Source organism: Aristolochia californica, unplaced genomic scaffold (assembly GCF_029961685.1).
Source record: "Aristolochia californica isolate CCGP_79_NKW_82.1479 unplaced genomic scaffold, dmAriCali1.0.hap1 SCAF_2, whole genome shotgun sequence".
Lineage (NCBI taxonomy): Eukaryota > Viridiplantae > Streptophyta > Magnoliopsida > Piperales > Aristolochiaceae > Aristolochia > Aristolochia californica.
In genome coordinates, this window is record NW_027181881.1 from 49,805,161 (window position 1) to 49,822,434 (window position 17,274).

At 39.1% G+C, this 17,274-nt stretch overlaps 1 protein-coding gene and 1 pseudogene across 1 annotated transcript; both read right to left on the reverse strand.

Moving 5' to 3' along the window:
• Positions 1–3,288: 3,288 nt before the first annotated feature.
• LOC137955463 (probable serine/threonine-protein kinase WNK6) lies at positions 3,289–6,511 on the reverse strand (annotated as a pseudogene).
• A 1,206-nt stretch (positions 6,512–7,717) lies between these two features.
• Positions 7,718–17,000, reverse strand: LOC137955845 (PH, RCC1 and FYVE domains-containing protein 1-like). Its single transcript, XM_068803014.1, has 9 exons — positions 16,461–17,000; positions 14,444–14,530; positions 12,539–12,628; positions 12,315–12,401; positions 12,050–12,169; positions 9,630–11,741; positions 9,323–9,469; positions 8,565–9,094; positions 7,718–8,172 (listed from the first exon to the last, which is right to left on the reverse strand). The coding sequence occupies exons 1-9, from the start codon at positions 16,506–16,508 to the stop codon at positions 8,010–8,012; spliced, it is 3,384 nt and encodes a 1,127-aa protein (XP_068659115.1). The 5' UTR covers positions 16,509–17,000; the 3' UTR covers positions 7,718–8,009.
• Positions 17,001–17,274: the final 274 nt, after the last annotated feature.

Genomic DNA, 17,274 nt, shown 5'->3' on the forward strand with positions numbered 1-17,274 from the left:
AAAATCCAAAGGTGAGAATTCATTTTCTGTATATTTCCTTATTACTTCTTTTTGGGTTTAGGAAACTAAATTCCTCTCTTTTATTGGTCCCACCACTCATCTGGCTGGAGTTTCCTGACAATGAGGCGCGCCCACGGCTGGTCCTCGTGGTTCACGCCCTCGAGGCATTAGAAATCGATGGAAACGTAAGCGTCTCTCATCGACCGGAGACATAAGAATGGAGATTGAGGCCGTTGAATCGGAATTCCTCCTTATTATGATTGGCAAGTTGAGCCAAGGCCCTGGACAGGTTGCCCATGTGGGCCCGCCGGGCCTAGGTGAAGGTGATTTTAAGAGGATCGTGACCTATTATTCGTCTTTTTCCTGGGCACTGGGCCCGGTCCACATGAAAACGAAGGTGAATGCGGGCCCAGCTTGTGACCTCAGCGAATATCTGCAGAAAAAGGCTGGTTAGGCAGGGAGAGAATAGTATGACGGAAAAAAGAACTTTGGGGGAAAAAGTGTCCAAAAAGGCGGACATGGTGGGCAACACTGATAGGCATCTCCGAGACGTTTCAGATGACCTACAAATCCGAAATGTCTGACCCGGCACACTCCTTCCTCTCGTGGTGTTCGTATCTCCGGAGGCGAAATCTGATTCGTAAAGAGGAAGGATCGAGTCTAGTGGGCAAAACTCGGTCGGAATCAGACATTTCTTCTACACAACTGCTTGAGCTTCGAGTAATTCCGTCATGTTGAGACCGAGTTCTAGCAAAAGGGGCTGATCTACTCCAACCATATTGGGAGGACAAAAGGGACTCATCGTTAAATGTAAATGGGTCTCAAATCTTGTCTACGCGATTGGAATGGAGCAATCCATCGCAACAACTCAGTCTAGCAAATAAGCTCTTTGGTCAACCAAAATTTCTCCCTTCATTAGATCTTCCACACATTCAAACTCGAATAAGAAGTCGAGTTTAGTTTGGATGAACCAGATTTTATAACACTTGACAGTAGTGCATTACTCTAGATGTTAGCCTTTTATAGACTTCGTTCTAGATATTATTTTTTACGAAAAATTAAAGCCGGCAAATACATTTAGTAAAGAAAAGCGGCGTATAATAAAGAACTCAAAGAATAAAGTCAATAAAGATAACATAATCAAGATAAAAGTCTAATCTCCCAATCCCAAAGCGGATTCACAAATTTTCCTGTTTTTTTTTTTCCAGAATACGACTAATTACATCTCGTCCCAGGCGCCTGAAGACTTGTTCAATGATGTCCGTCCGCTTCATGGCAGTGGTTGCTACCTTCTTTCGATAAATCAGAAGCACTCAGCAACATGGCATTGGGTAAGTTTTTGTTCTGAAAATACAAATATCACTGATATTCAATGTTCGGCCTCATCCGCTGCAAGTAAACGTCATGAATGTGCAAAAAAAAAATTAAAAAGAATGTCTAATTGTCAAATCAATAAAAAATAACAATTTTAGGCTGATAAATGGTCTCCCTCAGAACGTCAATTCTACTCTCTGTGGAGATGGGACTCAGACACGCCATGCATAGGGCACAGAGTTGTATTAGAGATTGACTAAGGCCATGAAATCTAGATTTTCAAGGACTCCAGGTATTTTTGTCATTTTCATGCTATGGTAGAGTAAAATAACGAAATTTAAAAGGCAAAAAACAGGAACTTGTTTGCATACTACAAGGGCACGTAAGCATTGTTTTTGGACAACAGTTTTAAGTTAAAAACAAAATGAGAAAGCCTGGGCAGGAATATTGCCACATTTCTTTTTATTTTCTCCCCTTTAACATGTATTTTAATTGAAAAGAATGGTGATTATATTAAAAACCTGATGACAAGAGAGTACAAGAGCATGAAAAACAAAATAAAGCCACACCACTTACACAACTACATAGAAAACAGTGCAGTTGCTTGCAAATTCCATTAGATAGCATAATGGATAGGTTGGCCAAAAAAAAAAAAAACTGAAGACCATGGAGAAAAGCTAGTCTATCATATGGATTCTTCTGCAGAACACAAAATGAATGTCAGGACCCTTGGCTTAGAAACAACAGACTTCAACAATGACGAACAGAGGGGCCACAGTAAAAGGGTTTTTCTTTTTATTTTTTTGAATGGTACCACTACAAGGATGATTATAATTTGTTCCAAACATCAGATGCATCAATCGAATACAAGAGAATAACCAGGTCCAATATCAGTACAAGCTAAAGGGACATCACCCTAATCAGCTCAAAGACTCGGACACGTTCGGCTAAGCTCTAATAAAAAAGATCCTTTGCAAGCATATTGGATTTCTATCTCAATTCAATTACTTCAGGGGCAAGGGCAAAGTTCAAATTCAGATATTTCAGCCTTTGGAGATTTCATGATATTATTAAAACATTCATTACGTAAGAGATAAAACTGTATCTAACAATGCATGCTATCTACGAAGACTAAATGTCATGTAAACAATAAACTAGGCAAAAATAACTAATTCACAAAAACACAATCATGCAAACAATAAATCTGAATACTAGGATAAATACCTGTGAGAAAAGTGAAGCAGCAACAGCAACTCACATCAACATATTCCTTCAAGTGTACATCAAGAGTTTGACTCAAGTGTTTCTGTCAACAAGTTATCAAGCATGAGTAAGAACTCTCTCATATAAAATCCTACAAAAAAGTATACCTGCTCAAGGGATGGAAATGCCATTTCCAGTTGGATTCAGGGAAGCTCTGGACCCTAAACCCTAAACCCTAAAATTCTCAAAACCCAATACAGTTTGGCCAGTATAAGACTTAAATATTGACCTGTATTGGCCAGTGCACCCGTTACATCAGTTCAGTACTTGGTGTATATCACCTGACAGGCAAAACATATCAATTATAATCAATATCACGAAGGTTGGTCAATCTGAAATAGCACTTTTAAGTTTTCCTCTTGGTTTTCACCTCACAACACGAGCCCATGTTACTGCACATGAGCTACTTATAACAATAAAAAACAATAGTAATTGAAAATCTATCAACACACTCACATTCATTTCAAATAAATAATAATTTGCCATAATCTTTAGATTTCTCTATAGTTGCAACAAGAAAAAGAAAAAGAGAGTGAGAATTTCTCAATTGAGATTCTTCAAATGGTTTTGTTCCAAGTCTTTCCTGAAGGATTTCTCAATACAACAAGTGGGAACTTTCTCCATCTTATAGCTTTAACTTAGCCCATAATATCACTTTAGATTGATATTTTCTTACCAACTATGTAGTACAGCTTCAGCACGAGAAAAGAATTGAAAACCTTTAAAAAGTAGTTTATAGACACACTAAGAAATGTGAATTTACTACACAAGATGCCTCTCTTCCACGCAACAATTTCTACATTTGGTAAGAAGAGTGCAATAGAAGAACAAGTGCAATCTCAACAAATTTAAGGAAGTGACTGAAGCTTCTTCATCTCCAATTTTCTTGTTGCAGCCAAAATGGCCTGCTGCCTCTTATTAGAAATTTCTTTTAATGCTTCCTGGTACTGCAATTCTATCAACTCCAACTCCAACCTCAATTCTTCGTCTTCATATTCACTAGGTGAAACCATGGAGGAACCATTGCTCGGAAAGCCAGAAATGGTCACCACACTACTGGCCAAGTCACTAGTACAACCTTTCTGTTGAAGGCATGAGAGAAAATCAACTCTGGACAGTGGCTCGTCAACTTGTCTTTCCATATCATAGCCTTGGTAATCCATACAACTTAATTCAGAAGACATAAGCTTCTTACAATATCCTTCAGTTGAGAATGCAGAAACAAATGAGATATCCGATCCCTGATCATCTAGAGCACCTGTCCCAGATTCAAGGTTAACATGTGCTATGATCTCATCTAACTTTGCACAGATAGTAGCTTCACACAATGGATGAACAGAATGTTCAACTGAACTAGAATTGTAGCACAGTGGAGGACTTAACACATCTACTGCTTCGCAATGTTTTCGAGAAGATCCAACTGAGCTTTCTCCATAATCTGTTGCTACATCAGAAACCAAAAGAGGATCTCTTGGCATTTGAATCCCACTTTGGGGGGTCAACTTGATGATTGGAAGAGAGGGTTTCCAGTTGGATACCAAATTAACTAACAAGAGGTCAATCAGTTCGGCAATGAATGCTACATTCTGATCAGCAAGTTCAAGCTGCTCGACCATCTCACCAGCAACAGAAAGAGCAGTATCACTGTTAAGGTAGAAAATAAAATGTATATTCCTCACACGACCTGCACATTTTAAAACAAACTTAGCTTCATAAATCAGATAGAAAAATGAGAAAGAGAAAAAATAAGTTCTTACCATTTTGATCTGCAATACGGAGTATAAGTGATATAGAGTTAGCATCATGTCTCTCCCCCCTTAACCTGAATTTGTTGGCTTTCTTTGACCTCTTAACTTCCAAACAAGGAAATTGATGCTCACTATCGACTGTGTTCTCTATTACACTGATTACAGGAAGTTCATTCTCATCGGCATCAATATCCATTGCAAAAGGAGTTTGCTTAGAAGTGGCAGGTTCTTCCGTTAGAACACAACGGTCTCCAAAGGCACACATTTTGGGCATTACAATGTCAGATAAATGCAAAGACCTATCAGTGGGAAGTCCATTAAGTTCATTTGCTTGGAGAAAAGGATCTTTCAGAAGCTCCTTTGCAGGTAATCTTTCAGCTACAGGGCCAGTACATTTTTCTATAAATGCCTTCACCTCCAAATCTTTCACTTTGCTAAGTGCAGCAGGCTTTACTCCCTGCAAAAAGCAAATGAAAAAAAAGTCAATTAACCTTAACAGAACTAGTTCTCATCTTTGTGAGTGGAACAAGGACATATCAGAAGAATAGTAACAGCATCCAGTAACCATAGTCATTGTGTGGCATGAAGAATGATCATGACAGGCGCACTTTATTAAAACGGAAAGAAACTTGCAGCCAGCACAAACAAAAAACTTGGGCAAACAAGGGAAGGGGCTAAACAACTTACACTGGTAACCTTCTTATATATCTGAGCTGAATTCCTGCATTCACTGTAAGGGTACTCAAAGGTCACCATCTCCAGAAGACACATTCCAAACGAGTATATGTCAACCAATTCATTGTAATTTTCCTCATAAAGCTCAGGTGCCATAAACTCGGGGGTGCCTACAAAGATAACTTAGATAAATTAACCAAAAATAGAATAAAGAAGTATACTGTTTAACAGTTAAAAAGCACATCCTGATTTTATTCAAAAGGACAGGTGAAAATACCAATCACACTTTGTGCGCTCATTTGTTGCATAACAGTTGCCAAACCAAGATCTCCAATCTTAACCTCCCCATGGTTACCATTGATGAATATATTATCACACTTCAAATCCCTGTGGACAATTGGCGGGTTGTGATCATGAAGATAGCTCAAACCCTTTAAAATCTGTCTTGCCCACCCCTTAACTGCTTTCATGTCAACCTTTTTGTGCTTCTTCCGGTACCTAGAAGCAGTAAAAAAACTTGACTAAAAGGAGAAAACAGCAGTAGGCAACCATAAGAAAAGAGAAAAAGCAGAACAAGAAACTGGACTTACTGTCTTAGACTACCCGAAGTGAACAACTCAGTGACGATATTAACAGTTTTGTTTTGATCATCAATCCAGGAGTTATAAAATTTTATTATGTTTTCATGTTTTAACGATCTCAGTAGATGAACTTCGGAGTAAAATCGCTCCAAGTCTTGTGAAGATTGTAAAACATCATCAATTCGAACTTGGTTCCAAGCCACTTCTATTCCATCAATCTCATCAAATGCCCTATAACTACAGTCATAATTAACGAAAACCAAAATTAGAGACTTGTGAGAAACAAATATATATTTAAAAAGTATTTCAAAAGTTCTATTCTTCAATACAATGAGAAAAGCTAAAAGAAGAATACCATGTCTTAAATGCGCCTTTGCCTAGAACTTCCTTGTACTGTTCAACCATATCCAGTAATAAGAGAATTCAATCAAAATCGAGATAGAGAGTAGAGAAAGCATCAGAGATTGAGAGCAATTGCGGTACTCACCCGGACGTACCTACCGCAAGGATCAGATTCAACAATGTCGGGGTCAGGAGGCTCCGATTGGCCGGAGCTTTCCTCGGAGACGTCACGCATACCGTAATCCATCCCTGACCTCGCCGCGAACCAGCTCCCCGTTCTAACACAAAGAAGCGAATTTACGGTGAAAAACCCTAAAGAAAGCGAACGCGGTGGAAAACTTCCCGGAGCTCGGACGAAATCCAAACCCTAACCCTAAACACAACCAATCTTCCATGAGAACCAAAACTGAATCGAGGAGAAAGAATCGTAGAGAGGAAAAACGGAAGGAGTCCAAGTTTCCAATCGGCAGGGGGAGAAGGAAATAGAGAAGGGATAAAACTCATTCGGAAGGGGGACTCTATCGCCAGCGCTAATGACGAAGGTAACGGCGGCGAAGGCGGGAAGTCGGACACGTGGCAAGATGAGAAGACGTGCAGCTCGCAGTAACAACCCGGCGGGTCGGGTGTCAACAGGCTTCCCTCTCCTTTACGGGGAAAAATGGCAGCTCAGCCGTTGCAAAACAAACCGTACTGAACATTCGCACGGAGGCAACGTGGATGACATCGCGAGCGTCCAAACTGGAGGGAAGCGGCAGATTTCACTCAGCTCTAGATAGATTCGTGCACGTCGGCGTGCCAACCCTTTAGGCTTACGGCTTTCTATATTTAAGCCATGTGATGTCATACATAGAGAATAGAACTACACAAAGGGGGGGGGGGGGGGGTCGGACGTTTCCATGCGCCGGCACGCGTAACCATCGAACAAATCTTTGATTAAGTGTCAAATTTACGAGAGAACAGTTAACACTACGAACTACGACACACTTTGCCCTTTTCAATCAAACACAAAGATAGTGCTCAAGGATAATGATCAAATTTACACTTTTAAATATGATTAATTAAATTGACTTATTTGTTATTGATCAGTTTACACATATGTAAACATCACTACAATACTTGCAAACATATAATGAAAATATTATTAACACTTAAATATGATCAAACTTTAGAACAGTAATATTACCTTCTTTTGTATTAAAATATTTTCAAACTTTAAAACGAATATATTAACATATTTACATTCTAATTCATATTTAAGTGCTCATCAATATTCACACGTTACTAATTAATTCAATCTATTTATTTATAAAACGAATAAGATTATTTTAATGATAACGGACAGTTTTAATGGCGCATCCCAATCCGCTAGATTTACAGCTTTATTGGTCGGAGTGCCTCAAAAGTGAATCCCGATTATCTGCGCTTTTAAGCTTTTCTCGACCATGTCACAGTCAAAAAGTGAGAAATGGTTTAATTTTTTAATTTGTAATTTCTTAGCAAAAAACTTTTGACCAGAAATGAGCTTCAGCAAATGTTTTCAAATTTTTCTATATTAATCAGTTCAATGACGATCAGAAGAATGACATTAAGTATTGTGATATCATTAAATAAATGTTGCACAACCCTTTTTTTAGTAATGTAAGATTTGCCAACTCCTATACAATAACCCTGAGGAAACTTATCAACTGCATCATAATCAATTCACCTTTCCTCGTTATATTCATACTTGTGGCCCAGACATATTTGAGCCTATAAGACCAAAGCCAGTAAGGATTGAAGGACACATAAGAAAAGAGACAAAAAATCGCCCTCTTTTGCAGTTTCAATGAAAAGGAAAGGAACACATTTGCCTGAAAGAGAAAACCTTTTCTCTGCCCATCCTAAACTATTCTCACAATTGATTTATATATACACTACAAAATACAACAGGTAACGGGGCAGATCTAGAAAATGTTATTTGGGGAACAAAGAAAATAAATTAAGAGAATACAAGAATAGAGAAGGAGCTTGCTTACATTGCTTTCCAAAACTTTCTTTTGGACCCAAAATGTTGGGGCGTTTCCCTAAAGTTCCATGGTTAGACTGGCTATGCTTGGGAAGTTGGTGAAACGGCTTCTGATCTGTAAGAGGACTGAACGGATGCGTCATACGAAGACCTGTCTGAACCCCTCACATTATATTTCTCATATACCTTCTCACGGTTCTCTGACCACCAAGCCTCAGCTTGGTGCTCTCCAAATCTTCTTCGACTGCATGTGAAGAGTTAAAGGTCATGATTGAAAACAAGTCACAAAAGAGAAAAAACAATTGCTCCAAAATAAATAAATAATATTATATATATATTGTCGCATCCTTGAATGTCCAAAATGTCTCTTACAAGTCATATTCCAATTTATATCAAGAATTGGACGGTTCCACTGCCCTTGCTAGTCTTAAGCAAGAATCCTAATGGCACTAATGGATAAGTGCCATTAGAAGTAAAATTTGCTCATCCAATTAGTGCAATTGATTTGTGAGATATCTACTTGTGGATACTTCAAAATGGTCACTAGAACGAAGTAGTGACTTTTCCAAAGTAAACTTTCTACAATGCAAAGAAATGAATCAACACCTATAAATAATTGAAGATTTTAATTTATACCTGAATCTCACACGCTTTAGGTCTCTTGTTCCATCCCGAAGAGCCACAAGGGTTATATACACACCAGGCTCATATTGTTCAATCCATTCAGCCTCTACTTGATGATTAGTTGACAGATTTCTGGACTTTGTGCCACTTTCACCATGATGAAGAGGGTTCAACTCCTGAACATCATTATCACCCGATCTACTTTTTGGTGGGACCGACACCCCTGTACCATTCTGCAGGGCCATATCTGCATGCTCCTCCCTCTTGTAAGAGTTTTGAAGCCTTTGATGATGATATAGGGCATCAGCTTCTGTTGACCCTATTGTCTCTCTCTCTGAGCCAGAGATCCCATCACCAACAGACTCAGTAACTGGGGCTGAAGCTAAATGAGAAGCACCATTGTTTGCATCAATGCGTGACTGATGATCCCCATTAGTGACAAAGAGAGCAGCATGTGAATCAACACCATTTGGTAGCTCTGGCAATCTTAAGTTGTTAGCATCATAGACACCAGGCGGCAACCTCTCAGCCATATCTTTGAGCTAAACATCATTTTTTGAAACAGTCATTAAGGATGTCATAATATATAAGTTAGACATGCAACCTTCAGTACAGAAAGCAAAGTAGAGACAAGAAATTTCTGTTGTTTTCCTAAAAAGCCAAAGTGAAATAATAAACTATAATCTAATAAATAAATTGAGAAAGACTACATACAAAGGGAGTGAGATATTTAGTTTCAATTTAAACTAGCGTTCAATAGAGGGTGCCACCTGAATAGTTAAAGATTTGATAACTTCTTTAGCAGCTCTAGATTTTGCTGACTCTTCTGCAGCCAGGGTGATTGCTTCTTGTGTTTTTTTTTCGGCTTTTTGCAGCTCAAATTCTTGAAGCTCACACATTTGCCTGAGACTGTCAACCTAAATGAAATTCAAGACAAACTCAGACTGTCAGCCTAAATGAAATTCAAGACAAACTCAGACTGTCAGCCTAAATGAAATTCATAACAAAGAGACCAACTTTTTTGGTAATCTACTGGTAAAATTGCAAAATGTAATGATCAAGTCTTGAGCATTATACCTGAGCTCGTAACTTGAGCACCTCTTGATTCAAAAGTTCATTAGTTTTCTTCAGACTATCAGCAATGCTTTTAGAAAATGAAAGACCAGATGTAGTAGGAATAGGAGTAGCAGAACGCGGAGGGCTAGGTCTTCTGGAGAAAGGTGAAACAGCTCTGGAGTTAACTCCAGATGGACCCACAGATGTATTAACTGGTCTGGGAACAGCTCTACTACGCATGTCAAGTCCAGTAGCAAAAGGAACATCCTTGAATTGTGATAACGAAGGTAGTTGTGAAGTTCGAACTAAAGACAGAGAATCAATCTTCTTCCCATGTTTGGCTGCCTTGATATCTAGGTTTTTAATCATATCAAGATTTGTTGGCAATGAACCCTTAGAAAGTTTGATCTCAGCCTTTTCTAATCGATCCTTGTTTTCACCAGAAAGACGAGGTGCAACATTTCTCTTGTTATAAAGTCCACTAGGATCCAACAGTTTGTTCAATTTTGTATAACAGGGATCACACACACGATATGGTTTGCCAGGATTAGGAGCCAAAGCCGCTCTTAGTGCTTTCCTCGAACTGCATGAGTGGCAGTGGACAAGACCACAATTATAACAATTGTGTCTCTTCCTAGTGAACCCAAATGCTTGCCTGCAGGCTGAACACTGAGACTGCTCTGCACCAGATACCCACTTATGAAGACATATAGCTGCAGTAAAGTTGGAGCCACAGGCAATGTACTTTACATGCCTATCCTTCAAAGCATCAACAAGAATAGGAGTTTTTCGGTCTTCTATGTCTCCGTGGCCCAATCTCCCGTTGGCCCCTTTACCCCAAGTGTACACTTCATTCTTAGCTGTTAGTACAGCCACATGGTACGAACCACATGCAACTTCTTCAACACATTCACCAGCGAGCTTATCTTCCACTATGCAGGGTAATTTTCCATCTGAGAAGGGATTCCCAAGTTGACCATAAACAGTACTTCCCATAGTAAAAATACGACCTGATGTGGTTAAGGCAACCGTAATGCTGTGTCCACAAGCAAGCTTGTGGAAATTGTAATCAATGAGTGAAGGAACACATGTGGGTTTCAGTCGAGGTTCCTTGTCTCCATGACCAAGACGATTTTTGTCCCCATCACCCCAAGTGAACAACTTTCCAGATGAAACACTAGCACTAGATTGTGCCACAATAACTTCAACCACGGCAGCAGTGTGCCAGACACCACATGCAACAGCAATAGTCTTCAATCCCATTAAAGATTCAACCTCTCTTGGATAAGGCACACTTTCTCTGTCCCCATGCCCCAAGACCCCAAAAGTGCCATCACCAAATGTAAAGAGCTGTCCCATAGATGTAACTAATGCCGTGTGCCATGGCCCACAAGTGACATAAGCAACTTGGAGCCCATCAAGCGGACCTGAAATTCTCTTGGGTATCCAGTGACTAACTTCAGTACCATGACCAAGGAGACCAGATTTATGAGTTCCGTCACCCCATGTGTAAATTTCTCCAGCCACAGTGACTGCACACATGTGGAACTCCCCACAGGCTACAAAATCGGTGTTACAAACTGCCAGAGATTCAACTAGACGAGGTTGAATAACATCCATACCAACTCCATGGCCAAGGCGACCTCCTGACTCCTCACCCCATGTGAAGACTTCTCCTTGCCTGGTGACAAGTGCAACATGACGGACTCCACAGGCTATACGATGAACATCCAAAACTACATTGGACTCCAAAGGTCTGGGAAGTAGAACATCAGCACGAATGCTCGGAGGGTTGCTATTTTTGCCTGAACCACTTGCAGGGTTCTCAGATATGACCTCACCCCATATGTATACATCTCCTAAAGCATCACAATCATCTTGAGCAGACCCATGACTAGAAGTACTGGGAGCACTTGAAACACTAACTCGAAAAGTGTCAGAACTGACTCCTTTAACTTGCATATTTGGGGGATCTACTACATCTGATCTTTCCAAACTATGTGAATTTTGGGCAGGGTAACCTTTCGGTACAGTCCTCAGATTTTTACCGAGAGAAGTTTCTGGAGAGCTAATATCAGGTGGGGCCCCAACAGAATTATCACTTGGGCTGTTGGATGTTAAATCCCTGCTATCCTGGAAGAAAAATTGAATAATGACAGCGATCATGATCGATTAGATATACAAAAAATTAACAAGGCACAGTTTAAGATAGCGTACACCACAGAGAACCATGAAATAAGCATCTAACAGTTTCTCCTTTTTCAATAATTGAAATCTTAATAGGAACCTTGTCCCAAGAAAACAGATCTTTTTTTTGAAAGATTGAAAAAAAAAAAATTCCAGATGAACATGGAAATTAAATGGAGGTTCAGTTGTTAAAAGAAGGGGGAAAAAATTTTGAACTGAAATATCTAACAGAATTTATTCAGAGGAAAAATTACATCAAGAGAGAGCCCTCCATCACTCCATCCATCAATTTTTGCACGTCCACATTGACCAACAGAAATCAGTGCTTTCAAGCCTGCAAACCACACTTCTGCCTCAACTTTGTCCTTGCAAATCTACATAAAGGGACAGAAACATGAGTACATAAAAAATAAAAAATAAAAGATAAAAACAAAAAACTTGAAAGAAGGACCAACAGTTAAGCAATAAAAAAAAATTTCACTGGAAGTAACGAAAGAATTTAAAAGTAGTTGATCTAACCAGATCAAGAGACCGTTTGCCATTGCTATATATAAGAGAAAAAGATAGGTAATCCTTCTCAGGACACAAATAGCGCTGGAAAACAGCCTGAAATTTGACAGATGCAAACAGATTATTAGGAGAGTATCTCATAAAATTCATTGCTTCAAGCAAGTAATATTAGGGTCATTAAATAACAAACAAATACTACAAGCTATATCAAATAACTAGGGCAAGAATCTCACAGTTCTTTGTCCAGGGATAATTTTGGAGACAGATGCTAACTTCAGAATTCTTTCACCACTGCTGGCAAACCATATCAATGATGACTCATCCTGCGAATAACAGATAAACCTCTAATTCTAATGTAAAGAAGACTTTAAATTTGAGAAGCTCAGAGCAGATTATAATGTATCATGATGATTTACACTGGATGCAAAGTGCACTTTGTTGTGCTAAATGTGTAAATGCATGTATATGCATAAAGCAAAAAAAAAAGGTACCCTATAAAATCAAGATCATATTCAAAGGCTCATTCACGAATAAGTGGCATAAAGGTGTGATCCTTGCTCCCAGTGCACTGTAACAGAGACATCCTTTCTCATGTCAAAATTTCCTAAACCCTGGAGCAGCACATCGGTTTTAAGGAAGCCAATAAACATGGAGGCATTCAAAAAAGGCAAATACAAAACATGGTTGAGAAAAGTATGGAGGCACTAGCCAATTCTGACATGTAATAAAAGAACTGCAAAGACAAATAAAGCTCACGTCCAAACTCATTAAGTCGCTCTCATCCATAGTCTCCTTTCATGTGTAGATTAGATCATCTTAGCAAGAGCAATGAACAATCATATATGAGTCATAGAATACCACCCATGCGTTTTCATGTTTCTACTAGGAAGTAGATTAAAGTAGATTTGGAAAAGAAAAAAAAATGTAGTAAAAGGCATATAGGGGATCAGAGGCATGAGTAACATCTCAACTTTGCAGTCCAAACACACATAAGCTACTATAAGTGACTAATGGACTTGAACATAGGCTCAATGCCACCTGTATTAAACCCTCAATCAGATTTGTCTTCCACCTTATTTTCTAAAAAATAGTTACTACCAATTTTTTTAGCCTTTTTGACTGAGGGAATAGGATTTCCAAGTCAGGTGAGAGGATGATTTTGTACCAAAGGTAGTTCAGATGCCATGTTCAATTGTTGAGTGAGAATAGCCCCAAATTGATACGTACCAAAAAGTGTTATTGGAGCAATAGGCCTCCTACTTAGTTAATCATTTTGAGATGGACCCAGGCTCAATCCAACAGTGGTATCAGAGCAGGATGTTTGCTTAGGCCAGGTCCAATTTGTGCTCCATTGAGTTTATGCTCCTTGTGTGTTGCTTGTTATGCATAATCATAAACGTCGGGGGGAGTGTTGAGTGGGAATAGTCCCACATTGATAGGGAATAGTCCCATATTGATAGGTGTTAAAAAGTGTTACTGGGTTATAAGGTTATGTAATAGGCCTTCTAAGTAGCTTGCCATTTTAAGATGGAACAAGCTCAATTCCAGCACCAATCAACTAAACTCCAACTCTTTTTTCATACTTATTGCAAGGCCTCACCTGATAGGGCCAAAGAGATGCATAGATAAAATGAATAATGAGTTGAGCCCATGCATCAAACTCTTACTCGTAAGAGGCACATTTGGTGTTTCATGAATATTTTCACGGCTTGATTGAACCAACAGTCTCCAGCTTACTAGGAAAACTCAATCCTATGATTATTAAATAGTGTTTGTACTAGAACAGATCAGTTAAGTTCAGGCTTGACATTAGCACCCCTTCTTCCTCATTTCCCCTCCAAAACCCAACTTTTTGCAAGAGAAAAATGCTTACAATCCATCAAACGCACAACTCAAAAGCAAACAGAAGCCAATTCCCAGTCAATGGGATAAAATTACAGTTACAAGAGCTTTTATTTCCAAATACTTTTCAAGGAATGGAAATTATCACCAAAATGAGTAGGGAACACAAATGACAGAAATGCTAGAAAGAAATCACAAGCTGCATGCCAATGACTCCCTACATCAATATAACAAGGTACCTTTACAAAAATAATATAATAAATGTCCTTGGATGCAGACTGAGGTAGCAAACTCACACTAGAAAGTCTGAATGGATAACACTTTGGCTTCCCTTTTCGACCATACTTGAGCAGCTGAGCCCCTTTCTTCAAAGCAATTAGTGCCTTAAAAAATAATAATAAATTAAATCAATAAATAAATAAAATAAATACTTCATTCAAAAAATAAAATAAATACAAAATATACACCAATACATACGTGACAACAAGGTCTCAAGAAAAAGGGAGAATAGAAAAACTATTAGAAGTATAAAACATGAATTTTCAAAGCCCTCAAGAGTAAAAGACAAGGAAATTCAGCCATTGTTGTAAGCTGGACGAAAGGATTCTCTCACTCCCTTGGAGATTGAAGCATAAATTTGAACAAAAAGTTAATATTTGTGGCTCGTTTCATATCTCAAAGAATCATACGTTGGGATAAGCTAATATGTACTGCTGATGCTTTAGCAAAAGAGAGTTAAATGTCAACAAATTCCAGTGGGGAGCTCTCTTTCGCTTGTATGATGAGACTCTAGGTTTGTCCTCTCCCCTCTTGTATTTCTTTTTAATAAAGCCTTTCACTTTCTAAAAAAAGATGTAAAAGACAGAAGTTGAAGAGTTCCCTCAAGTGAGACTACCTCCTCTTCTTTGGTTGTGATGTTTCCACCAAGTAAAAAAGTTGAGGTAATACTAAAATCAGCTCTAAAAAACCTTCGTAAATCACGATTCGTCACTGATGCACAAGCCACATCAGGAATCCTCTTGCAATGAACTGTCTAGCTGCTAAAGTGTCATCTTAGTGACTCATCTACTGGCTTGCAAGAATAGTAAGGCAGCAGACAAAGTTTCTTGGCAAGATTCTTGTTTTCAGAAGTTTCCTTCAGACAACCAAGGACTCTGTCAAAGAAGTTAATTCGCTGGAGTACCATGCTCGAGTTTCTTTTTTATAAAATGAATAACCAAAATAATCAACCAAACAGAAGTTCAAGAAATTCCTCCTTGTAGTCATAATTTCTCTGGAATCAGCTTATTAAAGGATACTTAATTCAACTTCTGAGGTACATAGCCCGCAGAATATTTTGGACAGACAAGCACGCCAAAGTTCTCTCAAGAAAGTGGGTGAAATAGTTTTGCATGGAACATGTAAAGGATAAGATCTATGCAGAGTAAACAGTGTAAGGTCCAAATACATATCCCACTATTTGATGTACAATAACCGCTTCAAAAAAAAAAAGAGTTTTCTATGTACAAAATCTTTTTACCTAATCACATTGAAATTGAGTCACTACATGCAGCTGGACATTCACAAGATAATCAAAGGTGGATGTACTCTTCTCTCTCTCTCTCATTTGTATCCAACAACCCATGCTCTCAATATTATCATTTGGAAAGAGGCAGACATTGCCAACAACCTACTCGCCACACAACTTCTTCCAATGACTAAGTTTAAAATGGACTATTTATCATCCATTACTATGCAAATGATATCAGGGAAGATGAGAAATATAGCAAGACAGAGGCGGATCCACCTTAATAAAAGAATGATAAAATACAATGCCTTCTTCCAACTCAAACAGCCACCAACAAAATTTGAGAAAAGCTAACAGGTTCTTAAATATACTTAAGAGAAAAAATGATGACCCCGAAACCAGCGCATAATTTTCTTCTTATCGAATGTTATCTCGAATTCTGCCAAGTTATAAAAATGCTAAAACGGAATATCAGAAAAATTATTCTAATTTTACTCCATTTTCTCTCCTCACGGCCTCATAAAGTAAAAGACTGAGAATTCTCCCCAGACAATCACAAGAAGCGTGTTTTTTTTTTTAAATATATGAAATTTGGTAAAGCTCCATTAGATTTCAAAGTTCAACCACACCACAACCAGTAATCATCCTAGAGTGCCGCACAGACACTCCTGGAATTTAAGGAAAGCACCAAAGAACTTCAGAAAATTCCGCAGATTCCACCTCTACGGGATTCTCATTTAAACGACTAGGAAACCAAAATAATACGAAATAATCCACCAAACCCGAAGGAGAATGAAGAAGAGAACCTGCTCGATGTCACGCTCGGCATTCCCGTAGCTAACAAGATCTGCCATTCAATGTGAGACTCTTTCCGAAGCACCACCCGCATGGATCAGTTGTCAACATCCCAGTCATCATAGAGGCCACACTTTTCCGTGGATTCTCATCAATCTGCCCAGTGAACGAACGAAACGGTCTGGCAACAACCAACGACAACTCCTAATATCTCAGAGACGACCCGTCCTCCAGATCCAGGGTACTCCTCCGAAGCGAAAACAGCAAAACCCTAGAAAGTCCCTGAAATTTGGTCGCCGGAGAGACGAAGCTTCTGAAGTGAAATAGCAGACTTCGTCTTGACGTTGGGGAGGGAGTGTGAAAAGAAAAAACAAAGGCGGTTTCCGGCAGCGAACCGGCGGTTTCGCGAAGGAGAAAAAACCGGGTCCGGGAAGACGGAAACCGTGTGAGAAAATCTACGAAGTGCAGGGAAATCGGATATAAGTTGCAGCTGAAGTCCGGCAGCAGCAGCGGCTAGTCAAAGATGGAAAACATGAAATCGCCTGGACAAAAAGAAAATGTGAAGCAGAAAAGTAGTAAAGAAGAGCTGACATTTTTCCTGCTTTTTCTCCCTTTTCTTTTTGTTAATTTCTCCAAAGACAGTTTGCGGGGCCCTGGCATGGTCATGTCTCTTCTGTACTTGGCACCTTACGTATGGCTCTCTCCGTACCGGGGCCCTGCATAATGGGTCACTACTTCCTCTAAATTTGGCTATACCGTCCGATCATCCTACTGGATCCCCTGCATCCAACGGTCCGTAGAGCTATTATCATGCGAACTTAGATT

Bases quoted from the DNA above. Each gene is read 5' to 3' on its own strand.
- LOC137955845 (XM_068803014.1), bottom strand. From the start codon at position 16,508: ATGGCAGATCTTGTTAGCTACGGGAATGCCGAGCGTGACATCGAGCAG. The intron at 14,531-16,460 runs GTTCTCTTCTTC...TTATTTTTTAAG, and splicing joins CCGAGCGTGACATCGAGCAG to GCACTAATTGCTTTGAAGAA. The intron at 9,470-9,629 runs GTATAATGCTCA...AATTTCATTTAG, and splicing joins TGCTCAAGTTACGAGCTCAG to GTTGACAGTCTCAGGCAAAT.